At 49.6% G+C, this 27,363-nt stretch overlaps 3 protein-coding genes across 14 annotated transcripts in view; 1 reads left to right on the top strand and 2 right to left on the bottom strand.

Annotated features, from left to right (window-relative positions):
- Positions 1-524: 524 nt before the first annotated feature.
- Positions 525-14,537, bottom strand: SPMIP6 (sperm microtubule inner protein 6). Its single transcript, XM_067041305.1, is given in 8 exon segments — positions 525-640; positions 1,089-1,138; positions 1,140-1,176; positions 2,408-2,642; positions 2,857-2,932; positions 3,927-4,039; positions 6,184-6,328; positions 14,233-14,537. Coding segments are annotated over 8 exon segments (897 nt in total). The 5' UTR covers positions 14,368-14,537; the 3' UTR covers positions 525-534.
- Positions 1,896-27,363, top strand: part of DNAI1 (dynein axonemal intermediate chain 1) — a 130,100-nt gene continuing 104,632 nt past the window's right edge. Inside the window, exon 1 of the mRNA XM_067041295.1 lies at positions 1,896-2,013. Within this exon, the coding sequence (XP_066897396.1) occupies positions 1,966-2,013 (48 nt within the window). The 5' untranslated portion in view covers positions 1,896-1,965. The remainder of the gene's footprint in view (positions 2,014-27,363) is intronic.
- The window catches only part of FAM219A (family with sequence similarity 219 member A), a 78,811-nt gene continuing 66,370 nt past the window's right edge, over positions 14,923-27,363 (bottom strand). For 3 of the 12 annotated variants that reach the window (XM_067041297.1, XM_059072819.2, XM_067041301.1), the window contains 5 exons: positions 22,910-23,009; positions 19,432-19,534; positions 19,097-19,177; positions 18,417-18,471; positions 14,923-17,887 (listed from right to left, as the gene is read on the bottom strand). In XM_067041297.1, coding sequence (XP_066897398.1) covers positions 17,732-17,887; positions 18,417-18,471; positions 19,097-19,177; positions 19,432-19,534; positions 22,910-23,009 — 495 coding nt within the window. In that variant the 3' untranslated portion in view covers positions 14,923-17,731. Of the gene's footprint in view, positions 17,891-18,416; positions 18,472-19,096; positions 19,178-19,431; positions 19,535-22,909; positions 23,010-27,363 lie in introns of all 12 variants that reach the window. The other 9 variants (XM_067041296.1, XM_059072818.2, XM_067041300.1 and 6 more) reach the window with 3 other exon arrangements.

The following is a 27,363-nucleotide window of genomic DNA, read 5'->3' as shown; positions in this document are numbered from 1 at the left end:
TGGGGGAGGGCAGCAAGGGTATCTGAACATGGACTTTGGAGTCACTGTATGGAGACTCTGGGAACAGAGATCAACAGCTTCGAGTATAGGGACATGGCTCTGACTGCAGGATGGGTGATTCTGGGTCCACTGAGATATGGGGATGAAGGGACATCTAGGTTTGGGGGATATTGGGGAAATGGCAGCTGTGGGGCCCTCCTAGCATGGGAGGTAGATGGGCCCTCCTGCGTGGCTAGGTGGGCCCATTAGTTTGGGCTCTGGGATGGATAGGAGGAGGTCATGCCCTTCATAGGGCTACTGCCATGCGTCAGGAGGGCACTCAGGGCCACCCAAGGGAAGTACTGAGATGATGGAGTGGGGAGGGCTCAAGGCAAGATAACTTTGAGAAAGTGTATCTCAGTTGAGGGGGCTTGGCAGAGGCCTGAGTGACTGGCTCCTCATTGCCAGATCCTGCTGGGTAAGGACATGAGAGGCAGCCTTTAGGATGAAGAATTTATTTATTGTTCAGCCCCCTTGGCCCACCCAGCCCGGGCTCTACCGGCAGTGGTAGTCAGGATAGGTCTCGGACACAAACTCAGGGTGGACGACATAGTTGTTTCTCTGGGGGCCACCGGTCTTCTTGAAGTGACTTGTGTCCCATCTGTGGGGAGAGATGGGTCGGCCCTTTTGACCCCCATACATCTGACTCCAATTCTCAATGCTAATCTTATCCCAACATTTTGCCCCGAATAATGGCCCTAGGCTCCAACACTGACCTCTTGACCTCAGGTTCTACTGTTAAATTTTTGATTCCCAATACCCGCTCCCTAACACTGACTTTTTACCCTTTAATTCAAGCCCTGTACCTAACGCCCTGATCTCTTGACTCTAAGCCTCACTGCCAACCTGTAAACCCTCAATGCCATCTCCATGCCCTCTCATTTAGTTGCCAGCTTTGACTTCCCCATGGCACCATCGCCCCCTGGTGTCATCTTCCAGTCGGTGCATCGCAGCGGTCAGTTATCCCAACTAGTCCCTGGGTCCCCGGCCATGCCAAGGTTACAGCTTCTGTGTGGGTGCGCATTTGCATGTGTGTGCGCCAGATTTACCTAAGGTTCGGACAAGGGTAGTATGACGGCGGGGGAGTTATAACAACACAATTGCATTCCTGGCCGGTGCTCGCAGGGCGATACACTCCTGGAGAAGGAAGCGGTGGGCAGGAATGGGTCGGGCCTTTTGACTTCCCTCTATGCCCCAGCCCAGGCCAGGACTCTAAGCCGCACTTCAGGTGTCAGTCCTACGGCTCTGAGATCCTCCCGTCCGGCCTCCTGTCCCTTCAAGACCTCGAAACGTCGCCTCTGGTAAGACACCTGAAGTCCCTCTCCCCCTAAGGCCTTGTTTCTGCCGCCCAGGCTGGGCAGCGGAGAACGCTGTACTCTGGGGAGGGCTGGGGTACAGTCACTGAGGACCTGGGAGCCCCCGGATCCTCAACATGGGACAGCAATTACTCCAGCTTATCGACGAGGCGACGTTTCTGAGGCTTAGACACTTTCTCGCTCCTCCACGCCCTTGTGAGGGATAAGACCCAGTTTCGCACAAGGAATCAGTCTCTCTCAGCCTGGGGAGGGACGGGGTATCACCACGGGGTTAAGGACAGGGTTCAGGATCTCCCTCCCCCTTTCACAGCTCTCTAGACAGACGCGGACATTGGAGTTCTCCCAGGCTCAGCCAGCCTTGTCTAACGCCAAGTGCAGGGAAAAGGCCGCGTTGCAGTCTGGGCTTCTGCTGTGCGCCCGAGTTTCAGTTTTCTCCACAATAACACGCGAGGCTGTCTACCTCCAGAGGTGGTGCGGGGCTCCGAGGAGGCCAGGGCCCTTCTGGTAATGCGGTCACCACTTCCTTGCCTTCTCAGAACCCAGCGATGACCCTGACCATTACCAACGGTGACCCGAGGCCCAGGAATAGGGGACACTGTTCTGAGGACACATGGCACTCCGCAAGCTAGAACCTGCGTCTCCAGGGCCGGGTGACCAGGTAGGGGGTAGGGCCGGCGGGTGTGGGAAGGGGGAACAAACTGGTGTGCGGAGTTTGTTCCTCAAAGAAATCCTCGGGCAGAGCCTCCAGAAGACGTACAGGAGCCCGGTTGACCTTGAGCCCAGTTCAGGAGGGATAGGATCAGGAACTCGGGTATCTCCGCGCAGGTTCTCCCGCCTCCGCTGTACGTTCAGGCCTTGAGGCCGGAGGGCGGGACAGGGAGGCGCCAGTAAGCGGACCGCATGGGCTGGAGGCGGGGTGGGGTCTGGCACAGAGGCAGGTCAGAGCTAGAAGTGGTTCGGGATGGAGCGTCCGCAGCTGGGGTAGGGGGGACTCTGGGAGAGGGGCTTGCTTGGGGGCGGGGCCCGGCTACCGCGCGCGCGGCCCTGCGAACCTTGCAGTCGGCCGCTCTGTGCGCAAAAGCCGTAGGCGACGTTCGGTGCAGGGTGGCCCGGTGACGCAGTAGTCCATGCCGCGCAGACAGTAGTGGCGGCCCGAGAAAGCGCTTTCATAACCCTGGAAAGGCAGCCCGCCCAGCAGCGGGTCCACACACCTGCAGCGGGGCGTGATCTTCGGCAGCGGCTGGTTCCGTGACAGCGGGTTCAGCATGTTCACCACTACCTCGCGCTCTGCGCCCGCGGGTCCCGAGCCCGGGAGACCCAGACACAGGGTCACAGGAATGGGAAGAGACAAGGTCAGAGACAGGAAGAGATGGAGACACAAACAGATAGAGACAAGGTTACAGCCTCTCCAGGGCCCTCGGCCTCCGCCCCGTACCTCGGGTCTCCATCCCTCCGTCCTTCTGGCCTACCCATTTCCCTCCACTGTCCCACCATCCGTTACCGTAGGCGTTGAGTCGCTCCGGCTTAGGAGGGTACACCAAGGGCATTCCTCGAACTACTGTCTCCATCCCGGCCTCCTGGAAGTGGCACACACGCTGCCTCAACCTCTGATCCAGAAGAGTTCCTCCTTTGGGGTTTCTCCCAGAACACGCAGACTAGTCCCAGGCCGCGCCTTCTCCCGCCCCCCAGAAGCTCCCCTACTCTCCCACGTTCTGAGTGTTTGGGGTTGTCGCTGGGCAACGCGCTTTACTCTGCCTCCCAGGTGGTGGGGGTGGGGGAAGTGGAGCTGTAGGTGGACAAGGTCTGGACCTGCACCTCTGACATCCCTGTCTCACCGTTTGCCTCTGATTTTACCCTTCTTTGTCTAGCCGCCTCTGTGTAGCTGTGTCTTCACGTCTCTCTAATAGGGATTTTTCAATATTGCAGTGTTGCCTGCCCATCAGAATCACTTGGGGAACTTATGAAAAATTCTGATTTTGATTCTTGAGGAAGTTCTGATTCAGAAGGGTTCGGTCAACCTGAGGTCGGCCATCAACCTACAGTTAAGAGTCCCTACTCTTGCCTGCTATCTTTACATCTTCCCTCTTTCTTCATGCCTGGGGCCATGGCTGGACTCTTTCCTGTCTCTTTGGAAGACTCTCCTGTATCTATCTGCTCTGCCTCTGGATGGCCTTGTTCTCCCTCCTTTGTCCTTGCTCACATCACAAAGGAGGGGAGAGAGGAGCAGGTAGACTCAGCCTATCAATGACTTCTTGGCCAGACCATGTGGGAAGGCACCAGGTGGCCAGCTTCAGGAAGGTAGCACCTCAAGGAGTGCACACCAGCCATGTCTCCACAGAGCCTAGCCAGAGACTGGGACCCAGAGGCCCAGCACTGCTTCACTCCTGAGCTCCCTTGTTTCCTAGAAAATATAAACCCTAGTCTCACAAATGGGAAAAGGCCTTGGAGCATTGTTGGTGGTAAAGGGATGAGAAACTAATGGTGAAATATCAGACACTGTGGTTTGGGAGGCAGATGGAGGGTGGGGGGTGGTCCCAGGCCCCAGGCATTTTTGCTGGACACAGTAGATACCTTAGGCAGCCAAGGAAGGTATGTGGCACATTTGTTCCAGCACATACAGTTGTAAGGTCCCATCCTCCATGTATTATACTGGTTACCGCACAAGTGGTTTGGGTTGCATTTGTCTGCTTGATCATAGGGGTGGAGACATAAGACAGTATTACTCCTTATTCTGCCCCAGGATCTGGGACCCCTTAGATGTTTTTCCTCTGATCCCCAGCACAAAGCTGGACTCTCACTCATCTCCCTTAGGCCAGAAAAGCCCAGCCTGGCCCCATACTTGTCTTAGACACTGAGATGCAGCCTATATCCCACCTAAGACAAGCTTCTGAGTGGAGCCTGGGTCCTTAGAGCTGATCACTTTTCATCCTGGCACCACCCTCTCTGAATCAGCCAACCTGGAAACCCTGGAAACGGGCCTCCTCCCAAATCCTCCCTCTCATCTTCCAAATCCAGGCTCAAAGTTTGCTTATTCTGCCTCCTTAAAATCACTTGACTCTATTCTTTCTTCCAGTCCCCCATGATATCACTCCTGTATCTCTGCAGTGCCTAAACCAGGAGACAATAATGTCATGGTTAATAGGATAGACTCTGTAGACTGACTCCTGTGGTTCAAATTTCAGCTCTGCCAGATATTAACTGTGTGTGACCTTGATCTAGTTAATTAATTTCACCTTGTCTCTGTCTCCTTAATTTTAAAATGGGGGTAATAATACTATCTACCCCATAAGGTCATTGTGAAATTTAAATAAGTTATTCTATGTAAAACATTTAGAACAATGCCTGGCACAGAGAAAACTATCATCATCATCATCACCATTATTATTATTGTGATTATTATTGTTATTAGCCTACTGGTCTTCCTGCCTCATTCTGAAATCCTACAATCTGATCTCTACATAGAAATTGTGACACTTATGATAAATGAAAATCTGACCAAGACAGTTCTCTCCTTAAAACCCTCTGAAGCCCCACCCATCCAGTCACATAAGTGTCCTGTAAGTTCCTCTCTGATCCACCACGCTAACAGTGTGAAAGAATACATGTGAGAGATTAGGAAAAGAGGTCTAGGAGCCCTAGAGGAAGAGCTGGTGTGTGTATGTGTGGGACAGTGTGTTGGGACTTGGAGTTCCAGGTTGGTGGGTTGGACATACTGAGTTTGAAGTGTTTGGGGCCATTCAGGTAGATTTGATCATAATCAGAATCCTGGTAAGAGGACAAGGCTAGAAATAAAGACTTAGAGTTGTCAGTAATTAAAGATGTGGGTTAGATTAAACGGTCTCAGGAGAGGAATAAGGAGAGAGGAGGGCTCTGATCAGCATCCCGAGGAACCCCATGTTTCCAGAATGATTAGACAAGAGACCCAGGAATTTGAGGCATCAGAGAAGCTGAGGAAGGAAGGAGTTTCACAGAGTAGAGAGTGGTCAGAGTGAAATACATAGGGTAGGTCTCATGAGGAAAAGACTGAAGAGTCCCATGGATGAGGTAATTAGAACCATACAAGATCAGTTTTAATAAACATTAAACATGAGTGTAGGAGATGCAGACTCCCAATTTCAATTGAAGATTAATCATCAATTCATTCAACAAATACTTATGAAGCCTGCTGCTATTCTAGATGGAGGGGGCACAGCTCTAAATAAAACAAGACTCTCTGTTCTTTTGGAATGTACAGGGAGACATAATAAACACCTAACCAAATGAGAAAGATAATTTCTCATAAGGCATAAGGAGTGAGGAAGTAGAGACATAGACTCCATTTCCAAGAATCTTGGCTATGAAGGGGAGGAGCAAGAGAGAATTTTTAGACAGGAGGAAATTAGAAAAGGCTTCCAGGTTGAGGGGAGAGAGATGTGGTGAGGTAGAGGGATGCAGGAGAGAAGGGAACCTGGTGGAACAGGGTCACTAAGAAGATTGGAGGAGATAGCACCGGAATACACATGGAGGAATTTGTTTGGAGGAGGTTAATGCTCCCTCCCTCTCTTTAGGGATAAGGCCCAGGCCTCTTCCAATTCTTTGGCATAGACTGGGAGCTCCCAAAAGGCAGAGCCTGGATCTCCTCCTCCAGGGTCAGGGGTCAGGATCAGGGTCAGGCCAGGTGGTTGGGAATCAAACTGGAATAGGGATAATTAGAGAAGCCCTGGTCGAGGATGGGAATAAGGTTTGTATAGGATCAGGGTGGAGGTCAGAAGTCAAGTTGGGTTCAGGTGTAGGGTCTTTGTTGGGGTCACTGAATGGGGTCACAGTTGGGTGATGGGTGAGGCCCTACCTTCCTCTTGAGAGAGCCAGTATTTCTCAGGCAAGTAGGGGTGGCCTGGTATGGAACTCTTATAGCTGTAGTCCTGCACAGCACACTTGACCATCTTCTGCAGGGCTTCAGGATCCACGTGGCACTGCACAGTCTGAGTCAGGCCCTGGCAAGGAGAGGGGAGGAGATGGCTAGGTGCATGGACACCCCAGCCTTGGTATCCAGCTGGACCTAGATTTAGCCCCTATTGAGTTCAGCCCAGATGGGTCTCCCAACCTTCTCCCTATGCCAGAGGGATCCCCAGGCCAGCATTGGTTCCCTCTGCATAATTCTTTTGCTTGAATCACCCTTTTCTCCTTTTCTTCCATCCAAGGCTCGGACTTGGAACCCAACATTTTCCCTCAGTCAGAGTGGTTTTCTGATGTTCTTCTCATTTCTGTCCTTTCCTTGACTGGGACCTATAAGGGCAGAGCTGGGTGTTCCTGTCCTCTTTCTTCCAGACTGTGTGCTGGCTGGGAGCAGGGCCTGGGTCTTCCCCAACAGAGCAACAGGCCCGTGGAACAACCTGGAGCCTCAGGAAAGGCTGGCTGCCCTTGGAGCTGGCTACCTTAGGCAGGTGTTTTGGACTGGAAGGGCTCTCTGTGAATCTGGCACCTTGAAGGAGATGAAGGATGGGGCCAGAGGGGCACCTACTTTAAAATCTAATTCTCTGACTCCAACCTGACCCTAATTCTGCTGTGGCTCTCCTCTTGACACCAATATTACCCTTGACCCTGACATTTACATTGTGCTCGTCCTCATCCTATCCTGATTTTTTTTTTCCTGATCTTGGTTCAGGACCTGGGCCCCTCTGCTTCTTGGGGTTCACCTCATCTTATCCCAACACCCCTTGTTTGGCTGGATCTGTAGAAGCCCAGATCAAGGGCCCCCTTGTCCTCAGCTAAAGGCACATTGCCACGTTAGTTGTGGGCCCATGTCTCTGTAGGCAGCTGGGATGAAAAGGCAGCTGGGTTTCAGGGGCGGGACACCCAGCAAAGTCAAACACCAGAAAGGACTTTCTCATCATAGTGGGCAGGAGGTGCTGGGATGACACCGTTGCACCGCATTTCACCCTTATGATCCGAAGAGCAGAGGCTTCTCTTGGCCTGGGATGAGACCTTGCTGCTCCTACTCCCCTGAAAACCCCTCAGCTGAGGGGCTTCTTGGATCCTCCGTGCCCAGCTGAGGTTTTCTTCTGTGGGCAGATCCTACACAGTCACACTCCATATGGGTGGAGGGGCCCTATGACTTAGCACTCCCCTGAGTTTTACATACACACAAACACATGCACTTCCAGACATACACATAGATCTGTGCGCCCAGATACCCTCATAGACAGAGGTACAGATGTATATCTACACATACACACTCAGACACGCTCACTCACACACAAATAATCATTTAGAAGAACTCACAGACTCTTCAGTGTTTCCATTTGAGGCTTTCCTCAGATGTCTGTAATCTTTGATTGTCTGCTCATGTTTATGAGTAGGAGACTAAAAAGGCTCATTGAAGGCTTTGAGCTGTGGGTGGGCATCATTGTAGGATGCTCTGGCTAGACTCTGTTGCAAACTCTGTCAGTATCTTTAGGTCTTTTCTCTTGGGCTGATCAGATCCCTCAGAAGAGACTCTTTCAGTCTTTGGTTTGAGAGTAGTGACCTAGCTGCCATTGTTCTGAGAAACTGGTGGAAAAGAGGGCTGCTGGGGGTTTAGCATTCAGCATATGTAGGTTCATCTGTTTTCAGTATGGTACTCTGACCTTAGCTGGGTCTGGAATCCCCAGTCCTGAGATCCTTGCCAAAAAATAAGCCTTCTGACTTTTGCAGAGATGGGCGAGTGGTCACCCTATGGCATGGAATAGAAGAGGGGGTTTAATTGCTTCTTAGCTTTCAAATCATTGTTGTTTCAGCCTTGGTCCTGTCCCATCTTCTGTTCCAGAGAAACCTAGTATTACCAATTTCTGAGCCTTTAAAGAATTCTGCAGTTTTAAGTTGAATTATGTCTTGTGTTTCCCACTGCTGGCTTTGGATTCAGCTTTCTCAGATCTGCTGTGTCAGTTACTATTTATCTATCACACTTTCCAGCTTCTGAAATTTTGTTGTCATTGTCCTTCTTTTTCACTATTCTTGCAAATTTATGTCTTAAATATGCATTTATTGTAGTTTTTGAGGGGTTTTAGGAAGGAGTCAAAACGTGTTCATTTTAACCCAGAGAATTATAGTCCTTTATATATTCTACATATTCCTTTGTCAGTTACATGTTGCAATTATCATCTCTCAGTTTGTGGCTTGTAACTTCATTTTCTTTTTGGTGTCTTTTATTTTATTATTATTATTTTTTATGCTGTATGCAGGCCTCTCACTGTTGGGGCCTCTCCCGTTGCGGAGCACAGGCTCCGGACGCGCAGGCTCAGTGGCCATGGCTCACGGGCCTAGCCTAGCTGCTCCATGGCATGTGGGATCTTCCCGGACCGGGGGCACGAACCCATGTCCCCTACATCGGCAGGCAGACTCTCAACCACTGCGCCACCAGGAAAGCCCTTGGTGTCTTTTGATGAACATAAGTTCTTAATTTTAACATAGTTGGATTTATTCATCTCTTATGTAGTGCTTTTGTGCCTTAAGAAATCCATCCATAATCTAAGATAATGGAGATAATGTCATAATTTTTTCTAAAATTATACAGTTTTACTTTCCATATTTATGCCTTAATCTGTCAGGAATTTGTTTTGGGGTTTGGCGTGAATTAGGGGATCAATTTAATTTTTATCGACATGAATAACCAGTTGTCTCATTGAGTAATCTATCTTCTCCCACAGATTTGTAATGCTACCCCAAGCCTGATACATCTTTTCCCATAGCTTTACTTTCAGTCATCTCTGTTGCATATCGTTTCCATATATGTGTGGCTCCATTTCTGGTCTGTTTTATTCCATTAATCAATTTGTGTATCCCTACAGTAATATTATGCTTTATGAATTTCTATAGCTTGGTAATAAATATTAATATCTGACTGAGCAAGTCCCCTTCTTCTTCAGGTGTGTTTTAGCTAGTTCTTGGGCCTTCGCTCTTCTCTATAAATTTTAGAGAAAGCTTGTCAAATTCTTCAAAAACTCCTGTTGAGATTTTAATCAGAATTGCTTGGAATCTTTATGTTAGTGACTCTTCCTATTCATGAGCATGTTATGCCTCTTCATTTAATTATCTTTTTTAAAGTATTCAAAGTTTTATAATATTGTCCATACAGTTTTGCACACATTGTTAGATTTATTTCTACTTACTCTCACTCTTTGTTGCTAAAATGATGTATATATTTTAAGATTATGTTTCCTAAATATGCTTTTTATCTTAAATTCATTCAACTTTCTAAATTCTCTTATTCTAATAATTTGTAGATTCTATAAACACAACTGTATCATCTGTGAATAATGACAATTTTTGTAAAAATTCCTTTCCTATCCTTGTACATTACATGATATTGTTTCGCAATATACAATTTACATGATATTGTTTTCCAATATTTTGGTTTTTTCTTTAAATTTTACAAGTTAAAAATTATAATTATTTTCTATGGACAATGTTTGTTTAAATTTATCTCATGTTTACCAGTTTCTTAGCTCACTATTCCTTCTTGCATCTCAGACCTTCCTTTTGTTATCATTTTCCTTCTCCCCAAAGTGTATCCTTTAGAAGTTCCTTTATTGTAAGTCTATTTTAAAAATTTTATTTTTATTTTTGGCTGTGTTCCATCTTCGTTGCTGTGCGTGGGCTTTCTCTAGTTGAGGCGAGCGGAGGCTACTGTTCATTGCGGTGCACAGGCTTCTCATTGCGGTGGCTTCTCTTGTTGCGGAGCACGGGCTGTAGGCGTGAGGGCTTCAGCAGTTGCAGCACGTGGGCTCCGTAGTTGTGGCTCACGGGCTGTAGAGTGCAGGCTGAGTAGTTGCGGTGCACAGGCTTAGCCGCTCCGCAGCATGTGGGATCTTCTCAGACCAGGGCTCAAACCTGTGTACCCTGCATTGGCAGGCGGGTTCTTAACCACTGTGCCACCAGGGAAACCCCCTATTATAAGTCTTATTGTAGTAAATATTTTAGTTTTTGTTTGTCTGCAAGTGTCTTTATCTTTCTTTTGTTCTTGAAAGGAAGACACATTGAAAATAATTTCTCTCTGCATGTTTTTAAGGTCATCTCTTAAGCTGGCATTGTGAAGTTTCACGTGTTACCTAGAAATCCATGGATTCATTTCTCTTGTTAGTTGTTGAAAATCAAGAGCCTTTGTCTCTTCAGATAATGACTACTCTCCTTTCTGCTCTTTCCTTCTGGAACCCCAAATAGTTGTGTGGGATCTTCTCTTTCTTTCATATTGCTTAATGTTTCTTCCATATTTTCTATAGCTCTCTGTCTCTCTGTGCTGCATTCTGGGAAATTTCTTTTGCTCTGTTTTTTTTTTCTTTTTCCACACTGCACAGCTTGTGGGATCTTAGTTCCCCAACCAGGGATGGAACCCGTGACCCCTGCATTGAAAGCGTGGAGTCTTAACCACTGGACCACCAGGGAAGTCCCCCTGCTCTGTTTTTCATTTCACTGATGTTCTTAAGCTGTGTCTAATTTGCTCCTTAATCCATCCATTGAGTTTTGGTTTTAACAAATATATCTTTTGTTTCTAAAATTTCGTTTCTTTAAAAAAATCTGTCCAGGGGCTTCCCTGGTGGCTCAGTGGTTGAGAGTCCGCCTGCCGATGCAGGGGACACGGGTTCATGCTCCGGTCTGGGAGGATCCCACATGCCACAGAGCGGCTGGGCCCGTGAGCCGTGGCCACTGGGCCTGAGCGTCCGGAGCCTGTGGTCCGCAATGGGAGAGGCCACAACAGTGAGAGGCCCGCATACTGCAAAAAAAAAAAAAAAAAAAAAAAAAATCTGTCCATTCTTTTAAAAATATAATCTCTTGTTGCATCCTCATTTTGATGAGTTCACATTTTGCTTAGAAAAGTTCATAATTATTTTGTGTTCTTTAACTATTATTTCTAATATCTGACATCCTTGGAGGTTTAAGTCTGCTGTTTGTTGTTTCTGTTGACTCTGTCATATGGTGGTTTGTTTCCTTTTGTCTTTTATTGTGAGCTCAGATTTGATTACCATACTCTAAGGATACCTGGAAACCTACATTGAGGATATTTTCAACCATAGAAGATATACATTCATTGTGTGTGTGTGTGTGTGTGTGTGTGTGTGTGTGTGTGTGTGTGTGTGTGTGTGTGTGTGTGTGTGTTGGGGTAGCAGGGAGGAAGGGAGCCAGAGATCAGTGGACTTTCTGGTTCAGTTTGGAAGTTACAGGTTCAGTTGCTCCATCTTTCAGCTAGTTTAAGGCTTAAACTCCTGCTTGTAGTACTGATAGTGGCGTTTGTCCTCAGGGCAATCCTGTCTTCTTAGCTTACTTACTACTCATCTCTACTGACAGTCCAAAACAAAATGAAAATTAATTTTTATGCAGGACCTAGTTGTTTGGAAGCAGGAGGGCCCTTCAGAGTTTCTAGACCACCATACTGCCAGAGGCAGAAGCCTTTTCCTTCATTATTAATCCCACTGCTATCTGACTTTCATTCCTCACCACTCACTGAAGCTGTTTAGCCAGGCGGCTAAGTGTCACTACATCCAAGAGATCCCTTTCTGGGCTGACAGCATTTGACACCGAGCTTTGTCTAATAATGCTGTCTTTGTTGGTTTCTCTATGATTTTCGTCCTATCACTATCTCCTTTTATGGCTCTTCTTCCTTTACCTACTCCTGAAATATTGATATGCTCCAGAGTCCTATCCTTGGCCACTTTCTTACTCTTTTTTTGGCAATCTCTATGACTTCAGCTACCACCTATATGTTGATTTCAGAATTCATGTCTGTAGCCCAAACCTCTTTCCTTTGCTTCAGATAAGTATATCCAGCTACACAGCAGACATCTTTTCCTGGAAGTCCTTGAATATTTTTGTTGCCAGATGAACTCCTAATCTCTCTCTAATCTGCAATTCCAAATCTCAGTTGGTAGCACTGCCCTTCCTTCAGTTTTCCAGAGTCCAAAACCCAGAAGTCCTCTTAATCTCTCCCCTCTTCTTTATATCTAGATGGTGACCAAGGTGTGTTATCTGCTTCCTAAAAATTCCCTCCTATTGAGTTTGGAAAAGCAGGCAGACACTCTCATATTTTGCTGGTGGGCATGTAGATTATTATAACCCTTATCACAGCAATTTGAAGTGTATATGCAAAGTTTTTTAGATTCACATATCCTTTCCCTCAACAATTTCTATCTATGAATTTATCCTAAGGGAATAGTTGATATATACAAAGAATGTACAAGAATAATTATACTAGCAAAATTTAGATTTATTTATAAATTTAAATTTATTTATAAATAATCTAAATTTCCGATAATATAAGATTCCTCAACTATATTTTGGTACATTCATAAAATAAAATACTATAGTCATTAAAATTACATTATAGAATATTTTTGACACAGGAAAATGTACTTGATATATGGTTTTGTGAAAAAAGCAAGATTCAACATATTAGTATACAATATGATACCACCTTCATAAAAAAATATTTGCTTCCTGAAAGGGCATATAATAATAAATTAACAGTAGTTATTTTGGGTAGTGAGAATTATAGGCCATTTTCTTTGTGCTTCTCTGAGTGATCCCCACTTTCTGATTGAGCATATATTTATTTTGTAATTATAAAAATTATTTTAAAAAGACTCTCCTATTCAACAGTAGGAGAGTACTATTGAGAGTATCAACAATAGTCTCCTATTCAAAAATACTCTCCTATTTTTCACTGCTACAGTCTCTCCTTATCTCCCACCTATATCCTCTTCCCCCATCCTTCACCACCTCACTGGGCTTCCTGCCCTCAACTCCAGCCCCTTCAATCTCCTGCCACAGTGGCCAGAGTGTTTCACTCACAATCCAAGCATGACACTCCCAGGCTCAAAAGTCTGGACCATTATGACCACATTTCTCAACACAACCTGAAGCCCTTCATGGTCTGCAGGCTTCTCTCTTACCATAGGGCTGGCCTCTCCCTCTGCTCCAGTTCTCAGTTCCTGGTGGGTCCCTGCCACTGGGCTGCCCTTTCTCACATTTCTCTTCTGCTGGGAGCGGAGCGTCCTTCTTCTGGATCTCTTAGCAGACCTGCCCTTCAAGTCCTGGGAGTGGCTTTCTGGCTGTTATACCAGCACAAGCCTCTGGTGGTGCATGTTCCACACTGGGCAGTCCTACTTTGTTCACGTTTTGCTGAGAGAACCTCAAAGTCATGGCTTGGCCCTTCACTGTAACCACATTGTCCCTGACACATGTAAATACTCAGCAAAGTTTTGTTGGGTGGTACACAGATAAACTCCCTTGGGCAGAGTCACAGTTAGACTTACAGATCTTCTCTCCATTTTGTGAAAGCCTCACAGCCCCACTTGGCCACCTGTCTTCAAGTACAGACACAGGAGACTGTAATAAGCATGCATAAAAACATGCCTGTAGGCAGAGCCCACAGGCAGCCTCAGGGCCTTTGCACTTTCTGATCACTCTGCCTGGAACCCTATTCTTTCAGTTCTTCACATGGCTATTTCTCACTCACCTTTCCATTCTCAGCTCAATGTCACCTTGAAAGAGAGAGACCTCTTTCATTACTTTTATTTAAGTAGCCCTCCCTGGTTACTTTCCATTTCCAATACCCCGTTTATGTCCTTTACAGAATTTGGGACAATTTACAAAACTCTTATTTATTTCTTGATTATCATCTATCTCTCCCCATCTCCTACCCTGGTGGAGTAAGAGGGCACCATGAGGGCAGGATCTCGTATTACTTTATATATATCATGATAAATTCCATGCCTAAGCAAATGAAGCACACACACACACACACACACAAAGCTACAAATAATTACAAACACATAATGACAACCACACACTGTCAGTGATCCAGACACCCACAGCCGTACACTATGGACTGCCCGCCCCCCAACCCCCGCCCCAGCTCGCCACTTACCGGAGTCACAAACCTGTTGGCTTTCCAGGCCCACAGAGGTGGGTCCTTATAGACCTCCTTGATGGAGGCAGGAGCCCTGTAGGAGTCACTGTAAGTGCTGATGGGGGTCTTGGTCTTATGGGAAAAGAGGAACATAGTGGGGTCTAGGGGATGCCGTGGTGGGCTCTATCAACCAGGGGCTCCTGCAAGACATCAGTGACCACCACCCCCCTTTCCCAGACAGCTTGGTAGGTGCCCCAGCTGCTGCGACCGCCCTCCTGTGGAGGATCTCTCAGCTTCCCTCCCTCACAGCCTTCTTGCTCCTACCCCACCCTGATTCCCTCTCTAGGATGGGCACTGCCCATTATGATATCACCTGGTTCAGCCCCATCCCTGGACAGGTGAAGAGGTCTGATTTCCTCCCTACCCCAGTCTCTTCCTGCCTCAAGCCTCTCAAAAGAGCCCAATTTCCAAGAGTTCACAAGGTCCCTGGAGATCTTCTAGGCGAAGCTTCTCACTGTGATGAAGAGAAACAGAGATTCTGAGGGGTCAAGTGAGTCATCCAGGGCCGTTACAGCTGGTGGGTGGCAGGCCTAGCCTGGGAACCCACAGGTGGAGGTAGGGTGAAATGCGCGTTCAGAGGATCGGTCCTCTGTCCTTCCCGGCCCATCTGCCCCTTGCCCGCACCCCAGGTAGGGAGCTGAGGCTGGCTTGTTTGATGCTTTTAATATCATTATTTGTGTTACACAATACACAACCAAGGATGATGGTCAATACTGCGATGGAAATGTTAAAAAAAATTTTATACACGGCTCATGTCTTCCACACACCTTCCTGGAAATAAATTAGTGAGCACGGAGAAACCTGGCTGGGTGGCAGCCAGAGCTGAGGGTAGAGGGAGTGTTAAGGCAGTATCTACAAGGGGCAAGGGTGGCAGGGGGCAAACTGAGGTCTCGATTCCTCCCCTCCAACCTCCCACACAGGGAAGGAGGGAACCATGCACTATCCCTAGACCCAGAAAGTGCTGGCTGCCAGCTTCGTACTTCTCTCCGCTATACTCGCTACACTGCCTCAGCTAGAAGCCCTTGCCTGCCAGGGAATTAGGTATATCTTGTGGGGTGGGAGCCTTTCCCTTATTCCTCAGGGCCAGAGAGGTTGAGCAGTGGGCCAGAGTCACACAGCATGTCAGCAGCAAAGGCAGCAGTCTAAGTGAGCCTTGGCGGGGGCCCTGCCTGGAAAAGAGGAGGTACTCATGTTCTTGAAGGGTGAGTCAAGGAGGCCGGGGTGGTGGTGGTAGTAGTAGTAGGAAGCTTGGTTTTGGGGCCCAGATGACGGGGGCTGGGTATGCTGACCGGGGCAGGGCGGGGCGGGGGGAGAAACAGGCTCAGGTGGGGGCCAGTACGGGCCGTGTGAGTCCTCCAGGTGCCTTCTCCGTCCTTGCCTCCCTTTGCATTTTCTCATCATCTAACCAGGGTCCCTGAACTGGAGGAGTTAGGCGTGGGTTGGAGGAGTTGAGGGTGGAGAGCTGTACCTCAGCACTCAGGAGCTGGCAGCCCCTGGGTGTGGTGCAGGGAGAGGTGCTACCCCTCCTAAGCCAGCAGCCTTACTCTCTCTTCTCGCTGCCCTCGCCCCCTTCCAACTCCCACCTCCCAGGACTGGCAGCCAGGAACTGGGCTGTGGGTGTGTCCTGTGCACACTGGCAGCATGTGAGTGGTATATATTAGAGTGGATTGGCCAGCATGTGTGTGGGGGGTCAGCATGTTGGAGTGGCCCTGGGATACGGGGTTTGTGCAGCATAGACCTGACCAGGCGTGGGCTATCTGTGCTTTTGCTTTCCTTCGCACGGGGCAGATCTATACTACCCAGGCCCAGGGGAGGGCCTTCTCCCTCTTGATTTTCATCCTCAGTTTTTCTAGCCACCACCCCCACCCCTGCCACCACCAAGTAACAGCAGCAGAAGCAGTAGTACATACTTTCTGACTCTCAGACACCGCACACAGCTACACACACCATGGATACCCACGTCCACGTGCACATCCACAGACACACACTCATGCATTTCCCAAAAGATCCGATTGTACTCGGGCATACACAGGTCCCAAAGGAACTTCCTCCTCTCTTTTCCACACTGACGTGCAACTCAGGAAGCCACCAGATGTAGTCAAAAGACACACAGAGACCTCCTTATCCACGTCCACAGAAATTCCTATGAAGAAATTCCTTCAGGTTTGGAAGAACCTTAAAAATAATTTCAGATGCTGCTCATTGTACAGTGGAGGGAACTGAAAGCCAGAGAATATAAGTGGCTTGTTGGAGGTAATGGGGAGAGTGCCGGAGCTAGGAACAGAACCCAGCCTTCTGACCGCCAGCCCACTGCACTGGTGAGCAGCCTCTCACACTGCTAACTGGCCACACAGTCACTTCCCCACAGCGGATGCCAGACATCTGGAGACACAGGCCCAATGCAGAGATGTAGACACACGCCCTCACAGCCCCAGGCACACACACGTTCTGCCAAGCTGTCCCTGCCATACACATGCAGCCACTGTATTCTCTTAGGCTTGCTTCCTTGAAGATTCCATCTTCAAGGCCATCCCAGGCCTCTGGGATCTTGGGCTAGAGTGAGACCGGAATGGGGCATTCGAGGCCAGCCTTAACTCCTGCTTCCAGCCTGGGACAGAGACCAATGAACAGAACAGAAGTGTGTGTGTGTGTGTGTGTGTGTGTGTGTGTGTGTGTGTTGGGTGGGGGGATGAGGCAGGGCACAGAGAGACAGATGCATTAGTTAGGGGCAGGTGAGGGCAGACCATATCGCCCTAAACTCTGGCTGTCTGTAAGGCCCACCTCACCCTCCACACAATCCAGAGAGCAAGGAAGGGGGGTGAATGGGGCAAAGAGGAGAAAGAAGGCAGTGGTCCCCGAGGGGTGGGGGACAATAATACCTCATTGGGCAGCTTTGTCAGGCTTCCCATCTAGAGATGAGGGGAGGAACGCAGATGGTACGTGGGCCAGCTGGGGGGCATGTGGAGGCGGCTCTAAGGGGCTGGGGCCTGCCTCTACTGCCATGCGCCTTTCTCCTTCCCAGCCCCTTTCCTGGGCTGGTGCTGGGGGATTCATGGCTTCACGTAGGGGTGTCCAAACCCCTGGCTTTGTGATCCCTCCCCCACTCCTTACTGTTGGCCTCCCTGCAGTCCAGTCACCCCTTTCCTCTACTGGGCTGCAGCTTTGGGGAGGGGGCAGGATGCTGGACGAGGTCCCCCAAGTAACTGAACAAACCGCCCCCTCCCCTCCTCAGCACCCCCCGGGGTGGAGAGAGACCTGGTTTTGGTTTCTCCGGCTCCATGAACACACAGAGGTACACGTCCTACCATAGGAGGAAGCAATGACTGTTACGAGGTTGGCGGCTGTAGGGGGCGCGGGGGCCGGGGGCAGGTGGACGAGCTGGGGATGGGTTGGCCCCTGCCTGGTCCAACCTGGTCCCCGGCGGCCCCACCCTGGCCGGCCGCAGCGGCCCCGCCAGCTACTGAATGTGGCAGGCGGTGGAGGACGTGGCCTGGCAGCACATGCAGGTGGGGTTCACGGACTTGGGGGGGATGAGGTCCAGGTCCTCATCGTCGGGGATCTCGTCTAACCGGTAGCCATCCTTCAGCAGCTGGATGTTCAAATCTTGGTTGATCTGCTGTAGGCAAAGGGGAGGGAGGTCAGGCTTGGGGCCATCTGGAGGCACCACGCAGGGCCGAGGCCACATGCCCAGGCCATCGGCGCCCAGCCCGTCGCATCCCAGGTCTCTGAAACCCCAGGCTTTGCACCTCCTCAGCCCCAGCCTCAGTTCTGTCCTCCTGGGGCCCCGCCCCGCTACACACCGCACCCCATTCTAAGGGCAACTTCCCACCTTAGGTCCTGCCTCTATTCGGGCCCTGCCCTCATTTCAGGCCCACTCCCGTAAGGTGTCTTTTAGGTAAGGGCCCTGTTCCAACCCGGGTCCAAGCCCCGTCCCTAACCCTGGGCTCCCGGCACTAAGAGGCGAAGTCCAAGGCCTCACATTTCTTTCCGGACAGATCTTATCCCAGGCCCCGACCCCGCATGGGCTCCGCCTAGCTTTTCCCACTGCTCCTCTCAGGGTGTGATTTGGCGTTGGCCCCACCCCTTCTCTTGGAGGTGGGCCTGCTTACGTGTGTTTAGGACGGGAAGGGATGGGGCCTCACCTCAGCAGAGGAGTAGCCAGAGGAGGAATATCTGGACATGTCAAAGTCATCATCACTGGCCGCAGGGGAAAGAAGACAGAGAGGAAGTGACTCCCAGATATTAAATAGAAAACTCTCTTTACCTCCCCCCACCGCCATCAGTCAATACCTCACCCTTCCCCGACACTTCCAGATAAACAGCATGGTCTCCGTAAAAACTGTGCTTGCTGTGTGAATGCAGTTTCAAGACAGGTTCCCTAGCTCCACCCTTCTAAATTAATTGCCCCCCTTAGCCTCCTAAATCCCCCAGAGCCCTCCCTCCTTTTTTTTCTAGGCTCAAATTACCCTGGTTTGTTGGGTTTTCCCAAAGTCCAGATCTAGCCAGGTATGTTCCCAGAAGTAGGGCACCTTCCTCAGAGGGGGCAGGCCGCCATGCAAGGCATCAGGGCCCATTTTAGGGGCAGCCGTTGGATCAGCTGTTCCAGGACAGCAGCAGATTGCATAGTTGGCTTTTCCTCTCTCTGCTCTCCCCCACCTCCAGGTGAAAAGTTCCATTCCTTGGGAGGGTTCACACTTGGAGAGCTCCTGGCTGAGGAACACCCCAATTCTGACAATATAGCAAGTATGTCCTGCACAGCCCACTCGTGTGTTTGCACAGGCTGCTGTGGCTTGCCCGGCTGCCCCAATGTCTCTGTACACACCTGTCCGTGTCAAGGGCTACCAGTGGCTTCTCGTCTGGGCTCTGGTCAAGCGAGGAGTAGCCTTTATTGGGGACGACCAGCCTGCGTGGAGAATTGTGGGGACTGGATGGGCAACTGGAGCACACAAGCCTGGCGAGGAACTGGGTTAGGCCGTGCCGACCACCTCCCTCACCCCTTCCCCACCCTCGCCGCCTTGGATCCGGGGAGACCCTCTCTTCTCAGAGAGGAGCTGGGCCTGAGGAAGGAGGGAAGACGGGAGGTTCGGAACCAGCAGAGATGGTGCTGGCTGGCAGGGCCCTGGGAGGTGGGGCGGGGTGGGGCGGGGCGGCCTCTACCTTGTCCGGGCCATGACATTGTTCTTCTTGGGTTGCTGGTTGACGGGGCTCCCCACGCTGCCATTCTTCAGGGAGCCCTTCCGGGCCAGCTCCCGCTGCTTCTCTGCAGGGGAACATGGGAAGGAAGCTGTGTCCTGCCCCAGGGGCGCCCTGCCTGACTATTTGGGGCAGCCTGGGCTGGGCCTCCATGTTGTGAAACCCCTTTTGCTTCTCTAAGAACTGAGGCAGGGATCCAACTCCAGGCCCTGCTCCTCGGGAGAAAACAGTACTTGGCTCTCTCCTCACTATCTACCTGAGGCAGATAATGAGGGGGCAACATGAGGAGGCTGACCCCTGTCTTCCAGGAGCTGTACTCCCAAGTGGGGCAGCTAGTGTGTGCTTGATTCCAGAGAAAGGTTGGAGCAGGAGACGTACAGCCGAAGGATGGCGGGGCTTCCTGCAGGTGACACCTTGAGATGGAGAGAGGAGGGTATTCTAGTCAGGAGGGGTAGTGCATAGAAAAATGCATCTAGAAGTTGAGTGTAATAAGTGTGGTTGTGGATGGGATGGAGGGGTGAAGATGGAGGGAGGTCACTTTAGAAAAGTAGGATACATTTATTCAGTCGTTTATTCAGCAAACATCTGTGTCACCAGTCATGTCTCAGGTCCTGTGCTAAGGGGCTGGGGGCTCCCTCTGATTACAGACTCAGAGCATGAAGGCCTTGAGTGCCAAACAGACGAGTTATGGATTAATGCAGAAGGAAAAGAAGCCACTGAAGGTTGTGGAGTAGGAGGGGCAGCATGGGGCTGGCAGGGTAAGGGGCAGGAGGCTGGGGGAGCCCCTCTGCCTAGACTACTTCTGACTCATCTGTTAGCCTCTGAATTCTCTGAGGCTCCACAGCCTACCAGATTCATGGGGCTGGCAACCAGGTGACCCATTGCCTCATGTGTGGCCCTGTTACCAGTAGCCAGTTGATGTCTGGGCCCTAGAGGAGGCCTGGCTACCCATTCCTCCTCGTCATTTCAGCCCCCATGTAGGAAAAAGGACTGCCAGGGGAAAGCTCTCATAAAATAACCACACGCTCCAGAGAGGAAGGATGGGATGGGCATTTCCAGCTACCGTGACTCTGGAATTTCCTCGACCTCCATGTCTCCGCGTCTCTCATCTCCCAGTCTCTAACCCTCTTTCTTTGCCACTGCTCACCTGACTCCCTCAAACCTGCCTCCACCTCCTTTCCAGCAGGCAGCACCTGCCATTACCACCCCAAGCCTCTAGGGGGTGCAATTTGCCTTAAAGTTCCTGGTGGGGATTTTCCTCAGTGCAACTGGGACAAGGTTGTGAATTTTCTAGAGGAGCTTTGGTGGTAATGTAATGGGCAGGACAAAAAAGTGTCATTTTATTTTATTTTATTTTTTAAGTGTTATTTTAAAAGCATGTTGGAATTGTTTGAAACTGAAAAAATGCTAACAATAAACTGGGAAAACCAAACTACAGACTAGTATGCAACTATTTAAAAGAATGAAGTCATTCTCTATATACTGATATTGGAAGGGGTTCTAAGAAAACAAAAACAAAAACAAAAACAAAAATGAAAAAAGTTTCAGAAAATATGTACAGTATGATACCACTTGTGTTAAAAAATAAAATGAAAAAAATAAAAAACGCTTGGAATGATGATCTCTGGGGAGGAGAATATGACTGGAGAGAGTAAAGGAGAAGTTATACTTGTTAAAATACTTGTATTGTTAAATTAAACAATAATAAGCAAATAAAACTGGCTGCTCAAAAACAGTTTGCGGTTGGACAATGAACAAATTCCACTGAGAGGACTACTCTCTTGTTTAGAAAAACAGCCTGAGGGGCTCCCAGCATTTGGCCTGGAAGGAGAAAAACAAGGTTAACAAAAAGCTGAATAACATAACAGGACTCTGTGAAAAGGAGTCCTGGCAGCTGCAGAGGGAGAATGTTTTAGAACAGATGGGAAAGGGTTCTCAGGACGAAGGAGGGGTCCAGTATTTGATGGGCAGCTGGAGCCTGAGGAGGAAGATGGGCAGGAGGGTGGCACGGATGTTTTTTGTTTTTTGTATTTGCGGTACGCGGCCCTCTCCCTGTTGTGGCCTCTCCCATTGCGGAGCACAGGCTCCGGATGCACAGGCTCAGTGGCCATGGCTCACGGGCCCAGCTGCTCCGCGGCATGTGGGATCCTCCCGGACCGGGGCACGAACCCGTGTCCCCTGCATCGGCAGGCAGACTCTCAACCACTGCGCCACCAGGGAGGCCCGGCAGAGAAGTTTTGAAGGATAGTGATGACCTGTATTTAATTGTTAACTCTTTCCTGGATGCACTATGTTATAATTCCTCTTCGTGAAAACAAATTTTTATTTTTCTATTTTTTATTTTTATATTTATTTACTTTTGGCTGCACCTTGTGGCTTGCGGGATCTTAGTTCCCTGACCAGGGATCAAACCCAGGCCCTCGGCAGTGGAAGCACGGAGTCCTAACCACCGGACTGCCAGGGAATTCCCGAAGGCAAATTTTTAATTACAAGTCTGTTATGCACAGCAGCCTTGGATGAGTGAAACTGGTCCCTGAAGGGAGAGATGCAGTGTTAGGCATAGGGTGAAGCGAGAGCAGCAGCTGCAGGAGCTCTGGGCAAAGGTTGGGAGACATGTGACTTCAAAGGAGCAGGCTGTAGCATAAACTGACTTTGGAGGTGATGTGAGATAAACCCCCAAGGGAAAGGTGACCCTGGAAAGTGGGGGAGAGATTTGGGTTTATTAAGAAACTATGGGAGGGGCTTCCCTGGTGGCGCAGTGGTTGGGAGTCCGCCTGCCGATGCAGGGGACACGGGTTCGTGCCCCGGTCTGGGAGGATCCCACATGCCACGGAGCAGCTGGGCCCGTGAGCCATGGCCGCTGGGCCTGCACGTCTGGAGCCTGCGCTCCGCAGAGGGAGAGGCCACAGCAGTGAGAGGCCCGCATACAGGAAAAAAAAAAAAAAAAAAAAAGAAACTATGGGAAAGCTCTCCCAAACAGGAGCCGACGAGATCCTGAGTTCTCCAGATAGGCTGACATAGGAATGGGGAGAGGGGCTCAGCTTCTAGGCTTTGGGAGCCTCATTCCTTTCTACCCCTCAGACACAGCAACTGACACCCCACCTCTAAGGGAGTTTCCTCTTAGCCTGGCCCAGTGTTTGATGGGACTTCCAACCCACTCTCTGGGGTTCCATGCTTTTACCCCTGCAGCTATCCCCTGGAATACCTGGAGCCTTCTTGGCCTCAGAGATGCCTCTAGCGTTCTGGGCTCCTGTAGAGAACTGTCATTTCCCTCTTGGCCTTGCAGGAGATAAGGTGCCTGGCAGTGCCAATGACTTGGTGGCTGGAGTCTTGGAATCAGCTAGCCTGAGTTGGTTTATTTGTGGTACTTCATTGTAGACCCAGCCCAGAGCACCTTGTCTGTCCACTCCCCACATTTCCCTCACCCCCCAGACACACTCACCCAGCTTCACTTGGAGCGGGGATGGTTTGTAATTCATGGCTACTGACTCACCCTCCCGGGCGTCACAGTCTCCGTCTGAGATGGAGGCGGCGGCTGGGTCCTGCGGGAGAAAGCAGAGAGGTAGGGAGCTGTTAGGAAGTGAACACAGGGGGCTGCTCTCACCTGTCCTCTGGAGGCATTTTTCCCTGGCAGCAGGCAGGGTATTCAGGGAGGGAGGAACAGACCCATCTACCACGGGAGGAAGACACTGAGCTGGGTGGAAGAGCCAAGGATCTCAGCCCTACTTACACCCACCTGGATGTCTATCTTTTAAGTCCTGTGTGATCCACCTCCCCCAGGAAGCCTACCGCAATTCCTTAAACCCAAAGGACCACCTTCTCCAACCTCCCATACTAGTTGCCCTGCTCCTCAGGGCCCTTCCTATGTACTTGTTTGGAAAGGTCTTTCTAGATTCCTGTGAGTTTAAGTCTGCATTAGGTCAGGGTAGGCGCTCCCTGAGACAGGCCTTCTCCCTCTGTTTCCCCTACCACTGGATGATCGCTTCACAGGATCCAGAGAACTGACTGTCCAAGCCAGGCTAGACTTCAAGGCTAGATTTCAAGGCTGCTCTGGCTGCAAGGCTGCAGCCACAGCAGTTCTAATGAGGACTTCTCCATTTCACAGATGAGTCCTAAAGAGTGTCTCCTGCGAGAACCTAAATGGTTGGCTGGGAATGGTAGGTGAGAAGACAAATAATGACAAATCAGCCGGTGGCCAGTTAGTCCTGTTTGCCCACACAGGGCTTGCCGCTACAGATGACAAGGAAGGTAGGAAAGCATGCATCCTGTGCATCCTCCAGGGTCTGCAACTCTTTCGATCTCCCTCACTGCCCTCCTTACTGACTTCTTCCCATTGCGATGGGCGCCGTGCTGCCCAGAGTCCTACTCTAGCCTCACTATTCCCTCTCAAACACCCCAAATCTCTGACAAGATCCAGGGCCTTGGCCCACCCTGCCTCAGTCAGTTGGAAGGGGATGGAGCCATTCACATTCTCCCTGAGAAACGGATGACCAACCATTGATACAGGTGCTGCCACCCTAACCATCTGCCTTAGGCGGTATGCCTAAGGTCTAAGGATTGCAGAGAGGATCCAGGGCTGTGCCTGCTCTGCCTCTGGGGACAGGGAGTGCAGACAGATAGGCAGGCAGAATGCTCCAGGCCCAGGGATCTGAGTGGCTTCTGGTGACCCATCAAGGGAAGGGTATATAGCCATTAGGGTGATTTCTGTTCCCTTTAGAATGAAGCAGTGGGGATGAAAACATGCTTGTCACTTAGGGAAAAGGGAAAAGTCTAGAATGTTTGGGAGGGAAATTTTGGCCTTGTCTATGTTTCCTTAGGCCATCCAGAGTGCAAGGCCCAGGGTGGGCTGTGTTGCCATAGTGGTTTGTGAGTTCCCGAGGGCAGAACCTGGGCCTGTGTCCTCTGCTCCAATTTCCATCCTTAGCTGTCCTTGAGGGGGATGGGACAGGAAGGAAGAACAGGTGTGAGGGGGGGCGGGGAGCTGCAGTGCCTGCATCCCAGGCAACTTCCCATGCCACAGTCTTTCCAAGTCCCTCATCCTCTGCCTCCCTGGCTCAGCTCCTTCTTGGGAGACTGATTACTGGCAGCGTCTGTCCCCTGCAGCCTTGGAGCAGGAGGCCTCTAGTGGCCCTTACATGCCTCTCTGTGGCCAAAACAGCCTCGCAAGTGCTGCCTGTAGGGAACGCGGAGACCTGATGGCTGAGCTCTAAGCTGCAGGGAAGGCTCACTCCCAAAGCAGCCTGAGGGCGGGCTTCTCAAAGGGTAAAACCCATAAACGTGCCTGTGGAGCCCTACCAGGGAAGCAGTGGCAGATTTCCAATTTCCTCTACTTTTTCTGTAGCATCTGTCACATGTCACACATACCACATCCATTTGGAAATGGTTTCCTCCCCTGGCTTCCAGGACACTATGCCCCTTGGCTCATCTTGCCTCTTTGACCATCATCTCTGCCTCCTCCAACAGCTAACTTTAAGAACACAGGCTCTCAGGCATTTGGAGCTAACTTTCCCTCCTCAGTGCAGATGAGTTCATCAGAGTTTCTTCTCTCAGGCTGGAGGTACTAGGTGGCAACACTGGAGGGAGGTGGTGCAGGAAGGAATGGGGGGCTGGGAAGCTGTTGAGCAACTCTGGTCACAGGGACCCACGTGTGGTCCCTGCGGCCACTGGGCAGGTCCTAGTGGCATTTGATCCTTGAGTGAAACTGCCAGTCCCTTTGGGTCAAGAGCCGGGGTGCAAAGCCCTAGACTGAGAGGTCCCATGCAGACTCACCATTCAGCATCTCCCCGTCATTGTCCATGATAGAAGGCCATCTTAGTGGCAGGAACAAAGATCTCTGGCACTGTGCCTGCAAACTCAAGCCTTTACTATGGGCTTCCTGTATGTCTTTCCTGAGCCATGCAGCCAATGCACCATGACCATCACATGGAAATGTAATCAGGGAGATTAAATGTGAAATATTCATGAATATAAGTATCAGAGAGGAATCCAGGCAGAAGGAAGCATCTGGCTCCAAGAAATCAGGGAGAATTTAAAATGCCCCCCAAGGACACCTGACAGGAGTTAGCTAGATCCAGGAACTAGAGTGGCGATTAGCAAGATTATTAATAAACACTCAGCAGAGACAGACATTGAAATGCATCTCTAACAGCAACCCATGTTTCTACAACCCTACATACAAATTCTCCAAAGACTACAGAGATGAATAGCTCAATCTCACTGTTTCTGGGACAGAATATATAGGCTAATGGCCAATGCAAAGCCAGTATAACTAGAGGAAGGAAAAAGTGCCAGAAGAATCTTTAAGAGTTAGTCTGGTCCAGTGCTTTTCATTCAGCTGTGTTTCCTGAACCCTGTGCCTTGGGCAGGGCTGAGTGAGAGAGGAGAGTAATAGGAGGGGATCTGGCTTGCCTTCAACCAGAATAGATCCATTTTGATTTCATTTACATATGAGCCTTTCTGCAAGATTTTGGTTGAAGAAAGGGTTTTATAGCTTTTTTTAAAAGGGTGGGGGAGGGGTTTAAAACATTGATTTAGAAAAATCTTTTAAAAATGCTTTATTATAGAACTTATTAAATTTACATGAAAACAGAGAAAACAATACAGGGAGACCAATTTAGACTATTCTTTTAAAAAATCCTGGGGACTTCCCTGGTGGTCCAGTGGATAAGACTCAGCACTCCCAATGCAGGGGGCCCGGGTTCGATCCCTGGTCAGGGAACTAGATCCTGCAATGCATGCTGCAACTGAGTCCACATGCTGCAGCTAAGAGTCCACATGCTACAACTAAGAAGTCTGCATGCTGCAACTAAAGATCTCTCATGCCGCAACAAGGATCCCGCATGCCACAACTAAGACTCGGCGCAGCCTAGATAAATGTTTTTAAAAAGTTAAAAATCCTCTAAAATTAAAAAAAAAAGATCCCTCTTTAAAAAAGAAAATCCTGCCTCCTCCGTTTACTAGCTGTGTGATCTGGGATTTAGTTTCCTCATCTGTAGAGTGGGACTAATACTAATACCTATGTCAAAGGTTTCTGTGAGGATAAAGTGATAGTATGTAATCTAGTGCTTAATATGTAAGCATTTAGAATAGTAGTTAGTATACTACATACTAAACACTACATTTGTGCTAGCTATAAAGTTTTTATTAGTACAGGCTCCGTGTGACCCACACAATCATGAACAATGTGCCCTGGCAGTGACTGATCCACAGCAGCAGCCCTGGTACCACACATGTTGGGGCCTGGCTTATGTGCAAAGGTGTCTGTGTAATAGATGCTCCCTCCACAGGGTGAGGAGGGGCCTGATCAGGGGGTATTCTGTCTCCTCTCTCGCCTCACTTCATTATGCTGCATTTCTCTCACTTATTTGACAGTGGTAGGCCTGGGGCTCATAAAAATAAACAGAAATAGGCCCATCCTTGAGGAACTCCCAGTAATTATCAGTAAATGTAACAAGGGCCATAAAAGTAGAGGGAAAGGAACAAAGTAGTCAGAGAAAACTTCACAGAGGAAGACACTTGAAAAGATCTCAAAACATCAGTTTACCAGTTAGCTTAAGAGAAAGGAGGAAGGATGTTCAGGGAACATCTGAAAAGGCTCAGAAGTCTGAAACTAGCATTGCATATTCCAGGAACAGTATTTTGCTATAGTTGAAATCTAGAAGGCATGATGAAAAGTGGCAGGAAATAAAGTTGTGGGGTCAGGAGGGCTCAGACTGAGGGAGAGGATGGGTCTTGATTTTGTTCTTTACTCAGAATATGGTGGGGAAGCCAGTGAAGCCTTGAGTGGGGGAGTAACATGATCAGATTTGAGGTGGAGAAGGACCCTCTCATAGCCATATAGAAGATGAATGGGAAGGAAATGAGACTGAAGGTCAGAAAACTATGGCAACAGTGCCA

The sequence above is a fragment of the Kogia breviceps genome, chromosome 8 (assembly GCF_026419965.1).
Source record: "Kogia breviceps isolate mKogBre1 chromosome 8, mKogBre1 haplotype 1, whole genome shotgun sequence".
NCBI lineage: Eukaryota > Metazoa > Chordata > Mammalia > Artiodactyla > Physeteridae > Kogia > Kogia breviceps.
Note: the sequence above shows the minus strand (reverse complement) of the source record. Positions and strands in the feature narration are given on the sequence as shown.